This window comes from Coregonus lavaretus (assembly GCF_964263955.1).
Source record: "Coregonus lavaretus genome assembly, chromosome: 3".
Lineage (NCBI taxonomy): Eukaryota > Metazoa > Chordata > Actinopteri > Salmoniformes > Salmonidae > Coregonus > Coregonus lavaretus.
In genome coordinates this window covers 41,707,613-41,727,008 of record NC_139990.1, presented here as the reverse complement: position 1 = coordinate 41,727,008, position 19,396 = coordinate 41,707,613, and the positions used below count along the sequence as shown (strand labels likewise).

Here is a 19,396-nt window from a genome sequence, read left to right as displayed (position 1 = left end):
TAATAGAACAGGAGTCCTGTCTGTCACTATTGCCAGAGAGAGTGAGAACAGTATTAAGAGAGAGTGATAGTTATTTTATATAGGGGCAGTAACAGGTTGGTGGGCTTTTCTAAAGCCCCACCAGGTTAATGTTTACCTGGAATATGTGGATAAACTCAGCTCCTGTTGACATAACCCCAAGCTGCAAATGCTGTTAACAATGTTAGACAGAGTTGGTCCAATTAAGGACTGAGGTATTTCACTGACTGTACTGTATTCCTAAAGTTAGTAGTGCAATTCATGTTTTGCTTTTTGGTTCCTCTAGTGGTTTCTTCCTTTCTTCTAGGGAGTTTTTCCTTGCCACTGTGCTGCTGCTCACTAGAAACATAATCTTACCTGTTCTGATCTGAATAAATGGACAATCAAAATTAGGTGGTTGATTTGTATGGTGTTTATTACAGAAAGGAAAGGTTTCATATGCTATCCCAAATATAAAAGGTTCAAGTGTCAAAAGGGATACCAACTTTAATCTCTAGTTAATATCTAATTACAACGAGTAGGCTAGGTTATATCAATGACCTTTGTCTAGTTACTATAGGCTACATGTTTATCTATAAGTTAAAGTACTATTGGTTTCTGTCTTAGTATAAAGGTATAATGTCCACATCAACAACCTTCGACCGACTCCCAAAGGAATTTCTTGATGACATCACAGCACGGTGGCGAGACCTCTCCTGCTCTTCTTCAACTCACACACGTAGTACATGGTGGCGTCACACTCCACCTGGTTCCAGGTGCCTGTGGGTGATTACAATCAGGAGGACTAGTCCAAATGGAAGTGTTGATGGTTGCGTTCCCCTGCTCAGATGTTGCCGACGCATTGCAGGTCTCACAACACCTGGATAGGTATTTTATGTATCAGCTTTAACCATATCGTGTGTCATAGCAATCTGGTGCCAGACGGCACAGTCGATGACCTGGCACGCAACCATTGGTTGATACATGTAACGTCTGAGCAGGGGAACGCGGCCGATATCTTGACTCAGAAATGGTACTAGTCCAAATGTATTTATTGGTTGTGTCTAAAGAGGCACCCTATTGCCCTAGCCTAGCGCACTACGTTTGACCAGAGTGGTGCACTCTATAGGCCAGGGAATAGGGTGCCATTTCAGTTTTGCCCCTTGATATCTAGAATTAGAATTAGGACTAGTCAATCGTAGTGATTAAATGTTAAAATGTCTTACCATACCTGTGCTGACCATCTCCACACAGCTGGTGTTGGTAGGGGCCCCTGATGGCTCCTCTAGGCCCCAGGCTGTATAGTTCCTCACTGGGGTCAGGTCTGCATAGACAGGCCCTCCCCCCTTCTGCCCAGCCTGCAGCCCAATGAAGACCCGGGTAAGGCCAGCCTGGGTGACATAGTCTGCTATCAGGGTGTTGGTGTCTATTGTTTTGGGCATGGCGAGCATACCGCCCCTCAGCTTACAGTTCATCAGAGCCTCGCTGTACTTTCTGGCCTCTTTCACAATCAGGTAAAATGTCTCCTCTGTTTCCTTGATGCCTAAAATGACTGAATATGACATATGAGATGTAATAAGTTGGAGTCAAAACTCCTTATTCATTCAATCCAATATCAGTCAAAACTCCTTATTCATTCAATCCAATATCAGTCAAAACTCCTTATTCATTCAATCCAATATCAGTCAAAACTCGTTATTCATTCAATCCAGTATCAGTCAAAACTCCTTATTCATTCAATCCAATATAAGTAAAAACTCCTTATTCATTCAATCCAGTATCAGTCAAAACTCCTTATTCATTCAATCCAGTATCAGTCAAAACTCCTTATTCATTCAATCCAGTATCAGTCAAAACTCCTTATTCATTCAATCCAAGTCAAAACACTATTTTTTGTGTTGTAGAATGCCAGTTTGATTTACACTGGGCTAAACATTGGCTGAGATTTTCTTAGATTAGTTTAATTGTTTTCTAATGATCTGACTTGAAATGATGATTTAAGCAGAATAAAATTACTTACCATTTTTCACAAATTTGACTGCATTCTTCAGCTTTCTGACATTGATGTCCATCTGTCCAACTACCTTCCTGTACCTCCCACAGTCACATGTTGTTCCTGTCAGACATGCATGTAGTCAGGTACAGCAGTGTCTTACAATAAACATAATTATCTTTCAGGAAAACCCTTTTTGCAACTCTAGCCCACTCCAGAATGTGAAGACACAATATTGTGTGCTAGTGACTTGGAGGTGCTATCTCCATTGGTTTGGAAACATACATGAACAAAGAATAAGGCTGAATAATAAACGAGTTCACCTGCTTTCCCTTTCAGTCCAGAGGGTCCTTCAACTCCTGCTTCTCCCGCGTCCCCTGGAATTAACATGTACAGTTAGACTACATATAAGGGACAGCAGCATAGCCCAGTAAGGATAGCGACCAGCCATATCCATTTTGCTGAGTAGATCTCTGCTTCAGGATGAAAACTATTTGCAGTGGAAAGATATCACCACTAGACAGCAGCACTCCACAGTGCTTCACTTCACAGAGCAGAGATGTGGCTGGAGGGTGATTCAACCTCTCCCTACAGTAGGTGTTTTACCCCCAAACTGACAGGATGGTGATTCAACCTCTCCCTACAGTAGGTGTTTTACCCCCTAACTGACAGGAGGGTGAGTCAACCTCTCCCTACAGTAGGTGTTTACCCCCTAACTGACAGGAGGGTGAGTCAACCTCTCCCTACAGTAGGTGTTTACCCCCTAACTGACAGGAGGGTGAGTCAACCTCTCCCTACAGTAGGTGTTTACCCCCTAACTGACAGGAGGGTGAGTCAACCTCTCCCTACAGTAGGTGTTTTACCCCTTAACTGACAGGAGGGTGAGTCAACCTCTCCCTACAGTAGGTGTTTACCCCCTAACTGACAGGAGGGTGAGTCAACCTCTCCCTACAGTAGGTGTTTTACCCCCTAACTGACAGGAGGGTGAGTCAACCTCTCCCTACAGTAGGTGTTTTACCCCCTAACTGACAGGAGGGTGAGTCAACCTCTCCCTACAGTAGGTGTTTACCCCTTAACTGACAGGAGGGTGAGTCAACCTCTCCCTACAGTAGGTGTTTTACCCCTTAACTGACAGGAGGGTGAGTCAACCTCTCCCTACAGTAGGTGTTTACCCCCTAACTGACAGGATGGTGATTCAACCTCTCCCTACAGTAGGTGTTTTACCCCTTAACTGACAGGAGGGTGAGTCAACCTCTCCCTACAGTAGGTGTTTACCCCCTAACTGACAGGAGGGTGAGTCAACCTCTCCCTACAGTAGGTGTTTACCCCCTAACTGACAGGAGGGTGAGTCAACCTCTCCCTACAGTAGGTGTTTACCCCCTAACTGACAGGAGGGTGATTCAACCTCTCCCTACAGTAGGTGTTTACCCCCTAACTGACAGGAGGGTGAGTCAACCTCTCCCTACAGTAGGTGTTTACCCCCTAACTGACAGGATGGTGATTCAACCTCTCCCTACAGTAGGTGTTTTACCCCCTAACTGACAGTTGACAATTTAGGGGAAGTAAGTAGATTCCAAACACAACACAGGTTGTTTTTATGACAGTTCGACTACTGGGGTGCAATAATGTGTAGGTGTCACATTATTATGTCACAAAATAGCTCAAGGATCTGATATTTTCACTGAGATTGATTTGAAGGCTTTTCTCTTGACTTGATACAGCTTCATGAAATTGCCTATATTTTCCACAGTTACCTGGGACAATGGTACTAGCTTAATGTCTTCATATAACCCATTGTGGACATTTTTAGATTATTGTTAGGCCTATATCTTAACCTACTAAGTTGATAGTGTCATTATGTGCCTGCTAAGTGAGGTCTGGATTTCTGTAGGGCTCTCAAAGCATTACAGGCAGGATTGACCAGACTCTTGATTAAGCCTTGAAGTATATGTACATGTCACTTCAGAGAGGGGCTGCATCATAAATGGCACCGTATTCCCTATTAGAGCACTACTTTTGACTACTTTTGGTCAAAAGTAGTGCACTATATAGGGAATAGATGCCATTTGGGACGTACACAGGGTTTTAAGGAGGATATATGGTCATGGTTTAACTCTCAGTAAACATGTTCCATACACCTAAATATGAGTCCCTTCCAAGCTAATCACATTGATGACCATGGAAAATAATTCTCTACTAGCAGACCTGAATTCAAATACTATTTGACATTATTTAAAGATTAAGATTAAGATCACTTTATTGGTCAATTGCACACAAGGTCCAACGGAACTTTGACTTCTGCTTTTAACCCAACCCCTCAGAAAGACACACATACACACACATAAACAGGTTTTATGGAGAGGTGGGGGGGGGGGGGGGGGGGGGGGGCTTCTAGGTAATGGCATCTAGGCAAATACTTTAGCTGTGCTTGATTGAGCTTGCCTGGCTAAATAGACAGATAGAATAGTCCCAACCCTGTAACCCCTGTCCATCTGATACTCCAGGCAGGCCAGGCTAGAGCAAATGCTCAAAGTATTGAAAGATTTCAAATATTGTTTGAACCCAGGTCTGTCTAGTAGATGCGTTAACAACCTGAGTTGAAGGGTTCAATGGGAAGAGAGGTGAATACATTGGATAAAAACTAAACAAGTACCCGTTTATGTAAACAAGCTTGATGAAGGTCTCTCCCAGGTAGTTTGGGTCTGGCAGTGAGTCTCTGTGGCTACGCCCCAAATGGCACCCTATTCCCTGTATAGTGCACTACTTTTGACCATTCCTATGGTCAAAAGTAGTGCACTATAATGGGAATAGGGTGCCATTAGAGACACAACCTCTGTATCATTGGCCTGAGATGCAGCCAGAACAGTTTTCTTCTCCATAAGCAGAATATTTCTCAGTTAGTCTGATTACTAAATTATTACCTTTGTCTCCAGCAGGACCCATCTTCCCCGTCCGGCCCACCTCTCCTTTACCTCCGAGCTCCCCTGTCAAACCTGAGAGAGGGGAAGGAGAAGACTGGTGAACTGCCCACCCAAAGAAAACTGTAAATAGGTAGGGCGTTTTTTTATCTGTTTCTTTATTGCTGTTTTCTTATGATTTTGTGTGGCAGTTAGGTTTACTTGTTGGAATTTAAAGAGAGGAACTAAAGGCCAGAGAGAGAGAGAGAGGGGGGGGGGAGAGGGAGAGAGGGGGAGTGAGACAGAGGGGGAGAGAGAAGGGGGAGGGAGAGAGAAAAGGGGAGAGAGGGTGGAGTGAGGGGGAGATAGAGAGAAGGGGGAGAGAGGGAGAGAGAGAGAGGGAGAGAGAGAGGGGGAGAGAGAGGGAGGAGAGAGAGGGAGGGGAGAGAGAGGGAGAGAGGGAGGGGGAGAGAGACGGGGAGAGAGAGGGAGGAGAGAGAGAGAGAGAGAGAGAGAGAGAGAGAGAGAGAGAGAGAGAGAGAGAGAGAGAGAGAGAGAGAGAGAGAGAGAGAGAGAGAGAGAGAGGGGGGGGGAGAGAGGGTGAGAGAGAGGGGGGAGTGAGAGACAATAGGGGAGGGGAAGGGGAGAGAGATGGGGATAAAGAGGGGGGAGAGAGAGAGGGGGAGAGAGGGGGGGGAGGAGAGAGGGAGGAGAGAGAGGGAGAGAGAGGGGGGGAGAGAGAGGGGGGAGAACGAGAGGGGAGAGAGAGAGAGAGAGAGAGGGGGGGGGGAGAGAGAGGGGGAGAGAGAGGGGGGAGAGAGGGGGGAGAGAGAGGGGGGGAGAACGAGAGGGAGAGAGAGAGGGAGAGAGAGGGAGTGGGAAGTCTGCTTTTATGCCTGAGGCGTTCTGCCAGGACCAAAATGAGTATTTCCTCTGGACATATTCATCTGCAAATGGATAGTAGTTTAAATAAAACTGATGCAGGACCCACTTCCCAAAAGCCTGTACCACACATTAACCATCTACCATCAGTCAATATTGCTTTTCACAAGTACTACTTAAGTAGTTTTTTTTGGTATCTGTACTTTACAATTTTTATATTTGAGAACTTTTACTTTTACTTCACTACTTAACTAAAGAAAATAATGTACTTTTTACTCCATACATTTTCCCAGACACCCAAAAGTACTTTTTACATTTTGAGTGCTTAGCAGGACAAGAAAATGGTCCAATTCACGTCCTTATCAAGAGAACATCCCTGGTCATCTACTGCCTCTGATCTGGCAGACTCAATAAACACAAATGCTTTGTTTGTAAATTATGTCTGAGTGTTGGAGTGTGCCCCTGGCTATCTATAAATAAGTAAAAAACAAGAAAATGGTTCCGTCCGGTTTGCTTAATATATGGATTTTGAAATTATTTATACTTTTACTTTTACTTTTGATACTTAAGTAAATGTAAAACCAAATACTTTTAGACTTTTACTCAAGTAGTATTTTACTGGGTGACTTTCACTTTCACTTGAGTCATTTTCTATTAACATGTACAGTGGGGAAAAAAAGTATTTAGTCAGCCACCAATTGTGCAAGTTCTCCCACTTAAAAAGATGAGAGAGGCCTGTAATTTTCATCATAGGTACACGTCAACTATGACAGACAAATTGAGATTTTTTTTCTCCAGAAAATCACATTGTAGGATTTTTAATGAATTTATTTGCAAAGTATGGTGGAAAATAAGTATTTGGTCACCTACAAACAAGCAAGAATTCTGGCTCTCACAGACCTGTAACTTCTTCTTTAAGAGGCTCCTCTGTCCTCCACTCGTTACCTGTATTAATGGCACCTGTTTGAACTTGTTATCAGTATAAAAGACACCTGTCCACAACCTCAAACAGTCACACTCCAAACTCCACTATGGCCAAGACCAAAGAGCTGTCAAAGGACACCAGAAACAAAATTGTAGACCTGCACCAGGCTGGGAAGACTGAATCTGCAATAGGTAAGCAGCTTGGTTTGAAGAAATCAACTGTGGGAGCAATTATTAGGAAATGGAAGACATACAAGACCACTGATAATCTCCCTCGATCTGGGGCTCCACGCAATATCTCACCCCGTGGGGTCAAAATGATCACAAGAACGGTGAGCAAAAATCCCAGAACCACACGGGGGGACCTAGTGAATGACCTGCAGAGAGCTGGGACCAAAGTAACAAAGCCTACCATCAGTAACACACTACGCCGCCAGGGACTCAAATCCTGCAGTGCCAGACGTGTCCCCCTGCTTAAGCCAGTACATGTCCAGGCCCGTCTGAAGTTTGCTAGAGTGCATTTGGATGATCCAGAAGAGGATTGGGAGAATGTCATATGGTCAGATGAAACCAAAATATAACTTTTTGGTAAAAACTCAACTCGTCGTGTTTGGAGGACAAATAATGCTGAGTTGCATCCAAAGAACACCATGCCTACTGTGAAGCATGGAGGTGGAAACATCATGCTTTGGGGCTGTTTTTCTGCAAAGGGACCAGGACGATTGATCCGTGTAAAGGAAAGAATGAATGGGGCCATGTATCATGAGATTTTGAGTGAAAACCTCCTTCCATCAGCAAGGGCATTGAAGATGAAACGTTGCTGGGTCTTTCAGCATGACAATGATCCCAAACACACCGCCCGGGCAACGAAGGAGTGGCTTCGTAAGAAGCATTTCAAGGTCCTGGAGTGGCCTAGCCAGTCTCCAGATCTCAACCCCATAGAAAATCTTTGGAGGGAGTTGAAAGTCTGTGTTGCCCAGCGACAGCCCCAAAACATCACTGCTCTAGAGGAGATCTGCATGGAGGAATGGGCCAAAATACCAGCAACAGTGTGTGAAAACCTTGTGAAGACTTACAGAAAACGTTTGACCTGTGTCATTGCCAACAAAGGGTATATAAAAAAGTATTGAGAAACTTTTGTTATTGACCAAATACTTATTTTCCACCATAATTTGCAAATAAATTCATTAAAAATCCTACAATGTGATCTTCAGGATTTTTTTTCTCTCATTTTGTCTGTCATAGTTGACGTGTGCCTATGATGAAAATTACAGGCCTCTCTCATCTTTTTAAGTGGGAGAACTTGCACAATTGGTGGCTGACTAAATACTTTTTCCCCCCACTGTATTTACTTTTACTCAAGTATGACGATTGGGTACTTTTTCCACCACTGATTAAGGCAGCCCTCCACACCTCTCTGATTCAGAGGTGTTGGGTTAAATGCAGAAGACACATTTCAGTTGAATGCATTTAGTTGTACAACTGACTGGGTATCCCCCTTTCCTTTCCCATATGTTCAGCTCAAGTATTTCGGTCATAATTTTTCAGCACAATCATTTCAGCATAATGTTCTGACTGAATACACCCTATTGTTAAGTTGTGTCAATTCAAATCTGGTATTGGAACAAAAAGAGGTCAATACACGTCTTCTAAAATAGACTAGTATTTTAATTAATGCAAAACACTTCAATGGTAAATATGATGTTCGTATATACGGGTCCACTGAAATACCACGCAGGGCAGACAGAGAACTGAGCCATCGTTATAAGTTCTTCTTTAAATACTCTGACAGAGATAGTTCCTGCTCCAAGCAGGCCTATCAGAGTAGAGGCTGGGCGTGGTTTAAACTTACCCAGCCTATCGTTGGCGCTCAGGATGGTCCCATCCCCTTAGCGCTTCACTGTTGCCAGGCATTAGTTGTTATCTCCACAACTTGTCTCGAGTCAGCAACTCCAGACACAGTTTGTTCCTGAGATTTCAGTACTTTCCCACTCTAACTGTGCTCTTTGTACATATGTCCTTGGGCAGTTCAACAAAGAGGCAGTGTGTGTGTATGTGAGACACAAGCCTTATCTCAGCCTACCCCCTAATGGTTCCTCACATTAATCACAGCTTGTTATGTTAAACAGTCTATATCAGTACAGCACAAACCTATTATGTTTAATCATTAATGTATTCTTTCTAAGCTAGGCATCACATCTAGTTATAAGAAAATAGATCCCCACACTATTTTAAAGAAAAGATCCTAACACACGGAAACATTTCTCAACATGGATCATCATTATGGTGTCTGCTTTCATATTCTAGCAGGTGGGACATTTAGAAGGATAGACTGAACGTGAAGAGATTGTTTGATTTAGTCAGGAACAGTCATTATAAAACAGGTTGTTTGGATCCTGGATGCTGACTGGACGGGCAGCGTTCCAAACCGTGTTGTATTGGCCGTCACAGACACACCTATGCCTGATAACACTTCCATCTGAAAAGTATCACTGCACCTCCATAAGACTATCATGTTCATGTTGCTGTCTGAATCTGCTCTTGTATTTATCCCAACTCGGACATTATTTCCCCTTGCTTCCAGCCTAGCATTTAGTTTGGTACAGCGGGGGTTAATATAAACCTCGCTGTCTACCTCGGAAACAATGTTTAACTTTTGAATTTAGATCTCTGTAGTACCATACAGTGAACAGTGCCCAGACGAGACTAGACAACTTTTTCTGAGCCAGTCGAAATCACCCATCAAAGTCATTATCATGGACATATCCAAGTAAATGCCAATAGAAAAAAAGCTCAAACAAACGAAAATGCAGCTAGTGTACTGTCATTCCAGGTTCAATGTTTGACGTGACTGAGTTAGCTGAAGTCGGCTAGCTAGCTAGCAAGTGACAAGAACGTTAGCTATACAGCCTGCATAGCAACGGATGACCACCCCTTTTGCATAGCAACTATGCAAAAATAATTTACAACTCGGTCACGTCTGTAGCAACATTACCAAAATAACTAACAACCAGATTTTTGTCTTCTGGTGGAATAATTAAATTGTATGTATTGAGTTATCAAAATAACGTTTTAATGAAAATATGTAACCATTGTTATTTTAAATATGTTGGTAAGAGTTTTATAAAAGCAATAAGGCACACAAGGCAGTGCCTTATTACGTCAGGCCGAACAATGTCATTTACCTGTGACTGTAGTCATAATACAGCAGTGCCTCTTGTGCCTTACATTTACATTTTAGTCATTTAGCAGACGCTCTTATCCAGAGCGACTTACAGTTAGTGAGTGCATAAATGTTTCATACTTGCCTTATTGCTTAATTATCCACTACCCATACAGGCTGGGCCCAGATTCACAAAACACTTCTTACGAAAAAACGTAAGATGTATCTTAAGAAAATAAATAAGTTCATAGATAGTTCGTACTTGCAAACTTGTAATGATTTTCCTACTAAGTTCTCAAATATCTTCTTACAAATCTTCTTAAGATGTTTGTTGCTAGGCAACTGATTTAGCTAGCTATCTAGCTAGCAATGGCAATCATGTTAGCATATTTCCTACTGAGATTACTGTTCTAAAACATGTTCTTGGGTTTAAAATAATCAATACTGAAACTTTCAGATGAAGTTTGTGAGTGAATTAAACATGTTCAATTGCTTTCATGAGCTTTTTCTCTCACTGCCAGTAGTTTAAGACAAAGGTTTAGCTATCTTGGAATTAAGAACATTTCCAATAAATGTATTTTCAAAAATCTAATTTCTTCTTAACTTGTTGCTTAAGGAGAAACGTAAGAAATTGCACAATGACATTTCCAAGAACCTTTTTGAGGAAGAGCAACTTTGCTTAACTTTCTTCTTAAGTCTATATATAGTTAAGAAAAAAATGGCAGTTAAGAAGAAATGTCTTCTTAAGAAGGTTTTGTGAATCTGGGCCCTGATTATTGACATTTTCCCACTGATACAGTTGAAGTCGGAAGTTTACATACACTTAGGTTGGAGTCATTAAAACTCGTTTTTCAACCACTCCACAAATGTCTTGTTTACAAACTATAGTTTTGGCAAGTCGGTTAGGACATCTACTTTGTGCATGACACACGTAATTTAACCAACAATTGTTTACAGACAGATTATTTCATTTATAATTCACTGTATCACAATTCCAGTGGGTCAGAAATGTACATACACTAAGTTGACTGTACCTTTAAACAGCTTGGAAAATTCCAGAAAATTGGCTTTAGAAGCTTCTGATAGGCTAATTGACATCATTTGAGTCAATTGGAGGTGTACCTGTGGATGTATTTCAAGGCCTACCTTCAAACTCAGTGCCTCTTTGCTTGACATCATGGGAAAATCAAAAGAAATCAGCCAAGACCTCAGCAAAGAAATTGTAGACCTCCACAAGTATGGTTCATCCTTGGGAGCAATTTCTAAACGCCTGAAGGTACCACGTTTATCTGTACAAACAATAGTACGCAAGTATAAACACCATGGGACCACACAGCCATCATACCGCTCAGGATGGAGACACGTTCTGTCTCCTAGAGATGAACGTACTTTGGTGCGAAAAGTGCAAATCAATCCCAGAACAACAGCAAATGACCTTGTGAAGATGCTGGAGGAAACAGGTACAAAAGTATAGTACAATCCTATAGAAAATGTGTGAGCAAGGAGGCCTACAAACCTGACTCAGTTACACCAGCTCTGTCAGGAGGAATGGGCCAAAATTCACCCAACTTATTGTGGGAAGCTTGTGGAAGGCTTCCCGAAACGTTTGACCCAAGTTAAACAATTTAAAGGCAATGCTACCAAATACTAGTTGAGTGTGTGTGAAGAAAAAAAGCTGAAATAAATCATTCTCTCTACTATTATTCTGACATTTCTGTCACCATCGTTCATGAACGAGAAGGACCAAGGCGCAGCGTGATATGCATTCATATTTATTATCGACTAAACACACGACAAAACAACAGTCCAAGGTAGCATACAAACAACATACCTTTACGGAACAAGATCCCACAACCCACTAGTGCCAACCGGCTACCTAAGTATGGTCCCCAATCAGAGACAACGAGCTACAGCTGCCTCTGATTGGGAACCACCCTGGCCAACATAGATCTAAACGATCTAGAAACTAAACATAGAAACTACACACCCTGGCTCAACATTTAAGAGTCCCCAGAGCCAGGGCGTGACAGTACCCCCCCTAAAGGTGCGGAATCCGACCGCGCAACCTAAACATAACAGGGTAGGGGCCGGGTGGGCATTCCACCTCGGAGGCGGATCCGGCTCCGGGCGTGACCACCACCTATTATCCGCCTCCCTGTTGCGCCCCTGGTCTGGTCTGGACCTCGGCGCGCTGCTTCCCCTCTCCTTCCTCCCACGACGTACCAAGCCCTGTCTGGACCCTGGTGTGGGAGACCCCAAACCTGGAGAGGGGCTGACGTCTGGGTCTGGACTGGAACCGCTGACTGGAGCTGGACCCGACGACGGTGGAGCGAACTGCTCTGACTCCGGCGTGGAGCCGCTGACCGGAGCTGGATCAGGCACCGGTGGAGCGGACTGCTCTAGCTCCGGAGTGGAGCAGCTGACCGGTACCGGACCAGGCACCGGTGGAACAGGCACGGGCCGTGCCGGACTGGACACACGCACCACTGGCTTGATGCGAGGAGCAGGAACAGGCCGGACCAGGCTGGCGACGCGCACCACTGGCTTGGTGCGAGGGACAGGAACAGGTCAGACCGGGCTGGCGACGCGCACCACTGGCTTGGTGCGAGGGACAGGAACAGGCTGGACCGGGCTGGCGACGCGCACCACTGGCTTGGTGCGAGGGACAGGAACAGGCCGGACCGGGCTGGAGACGCACACCACTGGCTTGGTGCGGGGAGCAGGAACGGGCCGGGCCGGACTGGGAACACGCACCACTGGCTTGGTGCGGGGAGCAGGAATGGGCCGGGCCGGACTGGGAACACGCACCACTGGCTTGGTGCGGGGAGCAGGAATGGGCCGGGCCGGACTGGGAACACGCACCACTATCTTGGTGCGGGGAGCAGGAACGGGCCGGGCCGGACTGGGAACAAGCACTTCTGGCTTGGTGCGGGGAGCAGGAACGGGCTGGGCCGGGCTGGCGACGCGCACCCTAGGCTTGATGCGAGGAACAGGAACGGGCCAAACCGTACTGGGAACACGTACCACTGGCTTAGTGCGGGAAGCAGGAACGGGCCGGACCGGACTGGCGACACGCACCACTTGATTGGTGCGAGGAGCGGGACTGGGTTCCTTCATTAACCCCCGCTCCTTCTGCTGCCTAACCAGCTCCTCTCGCCGTGCCTCTACACTTTCCTTCTGCTCCCTCTGAACCAATGGCCCCCCTAATCTGGTGGCCTCCTCTGCTAACCAGCGGAACCGCCCTGTCGCGGCCTCCTGCTGCCTCGTCGTCCACGGTGTGAGCCCCCCCCCCCCCCCCATTTTTTGGGGGGCTTGTCTCTCCACCGTGATCAGGGCCTCCATACTTCTTGCCAGCCTCTCTCTCATCTCCTCCCAAGTCCATCCTCTCTCCTCATCACGCTGCTTGATCCAGGATTGGTGGGATCTTCTGTCACGATCGTTCATGAACGAGAAGGACCAAGGCGCAGCGTGATATGCATTCATATTTATTAACGACTAAACACACGACAAAACAACAAACGAAACGTGAAGTCCAAGGTAGCATACAAACAACATACCTTTACGGAACAAGATCCCACAACACACTAGTGCCAACCGGCTACCTAAGTATGGTCCCCAATCAGAGACAACAAGCTACAGCTGCCTCTGATTGGGAACCACCCTGGCCAACATAGATCTAAACGATCTAGAAACTAAACATAGAAACTACACACCCTGGCTCAACATTTAAGAGTCCCCAGAGCCAGGGCGTGACAATTTCACATTCTTAAAATAAAGTGGTGATCCTAACTGACCTAAGACAGGGAATTTTTACTAGGATTACGTTTCAGGAATTGTGAAAAACTGAGTTTAAATGTACACTGCTCAAAAAAAATTAAGGGAACACTTAAACAACACAATGTAACTCCAAGTCAATCACACTTCTGTGAAATCAAACTGTCCACTTAGGAAGCAACACTGATTGACAATAAATGTCAAATGCTGTTGTGCAAATGGAATAGACAACAGGTGGAAATTATAGGCAATTAGCAAGACACCCCCAATAAAGGACTGGTTTTGCAGGTGGTGACCACAGACCACTTCTCAGTTCCTATGCTTCCTGGCTGATGTTTTGGTCACTTTTGAATGCTGGCGGTGCTTTCACTCTAGTGGTAGCATGAGACGGAGTCTACAACCCACACAAGTGGCTCAGGTAGTGCAGCTCATCCAGGATGGCACATCAATGCGAGCTGTGGCAAGAAGGTTTGCTGTGTCTGTCAGCGTAGTATCCAGAGCATGGAGGCGCTACCAGGAGACAGGCCAGTACATCAGGAGATGTGGAGGAGGCCGTAGGAGGGCAACAACCCAGCAGCAGGACTGCTACCTCCGCCTTTGTGCAAGGAGGAGCAGGAGGAGCACTGCCAGAGCCCTGCAAAATGACCTCCAGCAGGCCACAAATGTGCATGTGTCTGCTCAAACGGTCAGAAACAGACTCCATGAGGGTGGTATGAGGGCCCGACGTCCACAGGTGGGGGTTGTGCTTACAGCCCAACACCGTGCAGGACGTTTGGCATTTGCCAGAGAACACCAAGATTGGCAAATTCGCCACTGGCGCCATGTGCTCTTCACAGATGAAAGCAGGTTCACACTGAGCACATGTGACAGACGTGACAGAGTCTGGAGACGCCGTGGAGAACGTTCTGCTGCCTGCAACATCCTCCAGCATGACCGGTTTGGCGGTAGGTCAGTCATGGTGTGGGGTGGCATTTCTTTGGGGGGCTGCACAGCCCTCCATGTGCTCGCCAGAGGTAGCCTGACTGCCATTAGGTACCGAGATGAGATCCTCAGACCCCTTGTGAGACCATATGCTGGTGCGGTTGGCCCTGGGTTCCTCCTAATGCAAGACAATGCTAGACCTCATGTGGCTGGAATGTGTCAGCAGTTCCTGCAAGAGGAAGGCATTGATGCTATGGACTGGCCCGCCCGTTCCCCAGACCTGAATCCAATTGAGCACATCTGGGACATCATGTCTCGCTCCATCCACCAACGCCACGTTGCACCACAGACTGTCCAGGAGTTGGCGGATGCTTTAGTCCAGGTCTGGGAGGAGATCCCTCAGGAGACCATCCGCCACCTCATCAGGAGCATGCCCAGGAGGTCATACAGGCGCGTGGAGGCCACACACACTACTGAGCCTCATTTTGACTTGTTTTAAGGACATTACATCAAAGTTGGATCAGCCTGTAGTGTGGTTTTCCACTTTAATTTTGAGGGTGACTCCAAATCCAGACCTCCATGGGTTGATAAATTTGATTTCCATTGATACTTTTTGTGTGATTTTGTTGTCAGCACATTCAACTATGTAAAGAAAAAAGTATTTAATAAGATTATTTCATTCATTCAGATCAAGGATGTGTTATTTTAGTGTTCCCTTTATTTTTTTGAGCAGTGTATTTGGCTAAGGTGTATGTAAACTCCCGACTTCAACTGTATTGCCAGTTCAACCGTCAATCAGAAGTTGAAGATAACATTCTCTCATTTCACTTTCCCCTTTTCAAAGGCCAACCGTTCTAAGTTGTCACTAACCACTCCCCTTCTCCCAGGTGCTGAAGGCACCAGCAGCTGATGGTAAGGAAAGGTTCTGAGTAAACTTTAGTTTAGTGGCCCAAATGACACCCTATTCCCAATACCTACATAGTGCACTACTTTTGACCAGAGCTCTATGGGCCCTGGTCAAAAGTAGTGCACTATTTAGGGAATATGGTGCCATTTGGGATGCAGATTAGTTTAGTGGCCCTTTCATGCAAAGGAAAGTTGTGTTATACACACAAATTAAAGGCAATTACCCTTTGGCTTCAGTCAATCTTAGCTTAGTCAACTACAGTCGTATGTAGGGGATGTTTTAAGAGGCCAGCCAGCCAGAAGTCAATTTAGCGCCTGGCCCTGCCTCCCTGCCTCCTACTTCTACCACCCGCAGAACACATATGGTGCTCCCGCCGCCCGCCATCCTGTAGCAGCATTTAACACGTCTGCTTCCCTCTGCTCTGATGTGACTTCCTTCAAGGAAAAGCAGAGAGTCAGGCTCACAGAGGCTGTCGGATCTGGCCTAGGCTACTCCGCTGTAACTCAGCTCACTGCTGGAGCCAATTAGACCTCACTCACTCACGTCAGAGTCAGACACACTGTTGCTTCTGAATCTAGAAAGACTGGGGGGATAGCTAGAGTCTGTTCTGGTTCTGAATCTAGAAAGACTGGGGGTATACCTAGAGTCTGTTCTGGTTCTGAATCTAGAAAGACTGGGGGGATAGCTAGAGTCTGTTCTGGTTCTTAATCTAGAAAGACTGGGGGTATACCTAGAGTCTGTTCTGCTTCTGAATCTAGAAAGACTGGGGGGATAGCTAGAGTCTGTTCTGCTTCTTAATCTAGAAAGACTGGGGGTATACCTAGAGTCTGTTCTGCTTCTGAATCTAGAAAGACTGGGGGGATAGCTAGAGTCTGTTCTGCTTCTGAATCTAGAGTATTGAGGGCTTATATAGGCATTTACCTTCAACTGAGGGGGTTTACATACCTTCATCTCTGGGGAGTATACAAAACGCCTCAGCTCACTTGGATGTTAACAAACTCTGTTTAGATACTCTGTTTAAAACCATCAGGAAACTCTGTTTAGATACTCTGTTTAAAACCATCAGGAAACTCTGTTTAGATACTCTGTTTAAAAGCGTCAGGAAACTCTGTTTAGATACTCTGTTTAAAACCATCAGGAAACTCTGTTCAGATACTCTGTTTAAAAGCATCAGGAAACTCTGTTTAAAACCATCAGCAAACTCTGTTCAGATACTCTGTTTAAAAGCGTCAGGAAACTCTGTTTAGTTTAGTTTACGAATCACACATTTAAACAATCAAGACAACAATTTAAAAAGGAGCAGTAGAACATGCCGGAGAGTTTAATCAACTCCATGGCTTTTATACCACTTCCTTTTAATCTCTCAATGATTCATGTATTTTAATTTTAAACCAATAAAAAAATATATAAAGGAGGAACCTAGTAGTCCTGGTGGGCCGGTCTTCCCCAGCCGTCCCTGATCTCCCTGATCTCCCCCTTCACCCAGGTCTCCTGTTAGGAGAGGAAGAAAAGTCGAGAGGAGATTCAGCAACTCTTGGGAGGCCAATGGAAGTAAATAAAAAAGCGTATTTATTGTTGCAAGTAAAACCAACGTGTTTCGGCTTTTCGCCTTCAGGGTTTTTACATAAATAAAATAACAATGAGGCTTTTATGCATTTCAAAATGGCCTCCCATGAACTCAGAGACCAATCACAATGAGAGGAAGATAAAGCATATAATCAATTTTATGACAATGTAATAAATATATCAAGCAAACTACAGAGAGAAGAGACTGGAAATAGAGACAGAGGTTTGCTCAGTGGGCTGAAAGGGTCTCATTTGAACTGAGAAAAACTGACTCAGGAGTGCCTTGGCTTTTCTGTGCATGGTTTACAGGTTCACTGACTTCAAGACAAACCGTAGCCATTGTTTCTCAGTCCATATAGACAGTACTGTTTGGGATGGGTCTTAACTAAATAAACTCCTCTATTGTGGAGCAGCTGTTTCAATAGACAGTCAGCCAGACAGTCATAGTGGCCACTTCTCTGTGGCTAGCAATAGCACGCAAAACAAAGTGAAACATTTCCTTGTATAAAAATTACTCATGACATATATACTCCTCCTAAAATCCCCAAAGAATTGTTACCTCTACTGTCTAAGGATGTTAGTTCTAGTCTAAACTACATAGCCAACACCATGTTAATACTGTACAACACTACAACAGTAGCAGCCTCTCAAACCAACCATGTCTTTTGGCTGTTGCCCCAATAAAGGAGATGGAAGTGACTGTACTATTTCAACACATGGTTATCATTTACTACCAGCAGGGTCTCTGTAGGAAACAAGCTACTGTTGTAGTAAAACAACAAAACATTGTTTACTTGTAACATCAGGGTTTCTGTAGTAAACAAGCTACTGTTGTAGTAAAACAACAAAACAGCAACCGAGGCATGGTATCTCCATTAACCACCTGGTTTAACATGGTGCAGACAGATCATGCTATCTCCATTAACCACCTGGTTTAACATGGTGCAGACAGATCATGCTATCTCCATTAACCACCTGGTTTAACATGCTGCAGATAGATCATGCTATCTCCATTAACCACCTGGTTTAACATGGTGCAGACAGATCATGCTATCTCCATTAACCACCTGGTTTAACATGGTGCAGACAGATCATGCTATCTCCATTAACCACCTGGTTTAACATGGTGCAGACAGATCATGCTATCTCCATTAGCCACCTGGTTTAACATGGTGCAGACAGATCATGCTATCTCCATTAACCACCTGGTTTAACATGGTGCAGACAGATCATGCTATCTCCATTAGCCACCTGGTTTAACATGGTGCAGACAGATCATGCTATCTCCATTAACCACCTGGTTTAACATGGTGCAGACAGATAATGCTATCTCCATTAACCACCTGGTTTAACATGGTGCAGACAGATCATACTATCTCCATTAACCACCTGGTTTAACATGGTGCAGACAGGCTTTAGATCATCATTTGTTTGCTTTACATTTAAATGATTGGAATTTACATAACATATCTATTAAATGGCAATATCTATGATGAGGTTTACAGATGTTTTCGGCCCTGACTATTCCCAAGCGCTTACATGAAATCAGAAAGATTGCTGTACTGTGGAGAAACACTATAGTTCTAAAATCCTTTAGAAAGCCAGAAGATGGAAGATTCAAAACATCACCTATAGATCCTGGTAGAATAGTGTTGGAACAGAATTCGACAGCATTAAGAGAATTGAACATGGTTGAAAGAACAGAGAGCACCAGTAGCCTCCTGCTGAAGTTGTTGTGATGTTCCATGTTCTTAGTATGAGGATTCAGTACAGCACTAGGACCATACAGTATATTTAGTGTCACGGTTCAGACAGACGACCAGAGGACCACAATTGCGTCACACCAGAAAGTTTATTAAAACTTAAGGGAAAAGGGAAGTAGGGAGTGAATGAAGGCTCCAGGGGTAACAGGGATCCCGTCCAATGTGCTGGGTCTGTGCCCCCCCCAGTGGCAGCGATGCGTCCTATGAAGCCGGTGGCGGGTGGTCCAGAAGTCCTGGGGGGGGGAGACACAGACACAACAGGGCGGAATGAAACAAGGCAGCAGTACAGTTCCAGGGAAATCCAAAATACGTAGTAGCAAGGCAGAAGGCTGGTCAGAGTTACCGGGATTGAAGAGTAGTCAGGAGTCGTTATGGCAGAAGCAGGTCTGGATCTCCTGGGGCAGAAGAGTATCCAAAAATCAGGCAGGTCCGGGGTCACAAAACCAGGGTGAGCCAGAAGCGCGAGCAAACAGGTTCCGGGTGTGAGCTTTGCAGACGATCTGACACCGGAGAGCTGAAAGACAGGGCCTTAAATACTGGGAGAGGTAGTGGGTAATGCAGCGCAGCTGGCAGAGTAATTAGAGCAGAGCAGAGCAGGGACAGGTGGAG

General features: G+C 45.0%; 1 protein-coding gene across 1 annotated transcript; it reads right to left on the bottom strand.

Moving 5' to 3' along the window:
- Window positions 1-435: 435 nt before the first annotated feature.
- Window positions 436-18,771, bottom strand: LOC311114801 (collectin-10-like; the record flags this gene model as incomplete). The annotated part of the gene is made up of 7 exons (XM_084157237.1): window positions 436-777; window positions 1,229-1,549; window positions 2,018-2,113; window positions 2,314-2,367; window positions 4,912-4,983; window positions 16,878-16,949; window positions 18,654-18,771. The coding sequence occupies 7 exons, from the start codon at window positions 18,769-18,771 to the stop codon at window positions 689-691; spliced, it is 822 nt and encodes a 273-aa protein (XP_084013363.1). The 3' UTR covers window positions 436-688.
- Between the last annotated feature and the right edge of the window lie 625 nt (window positions 18,772-19,396).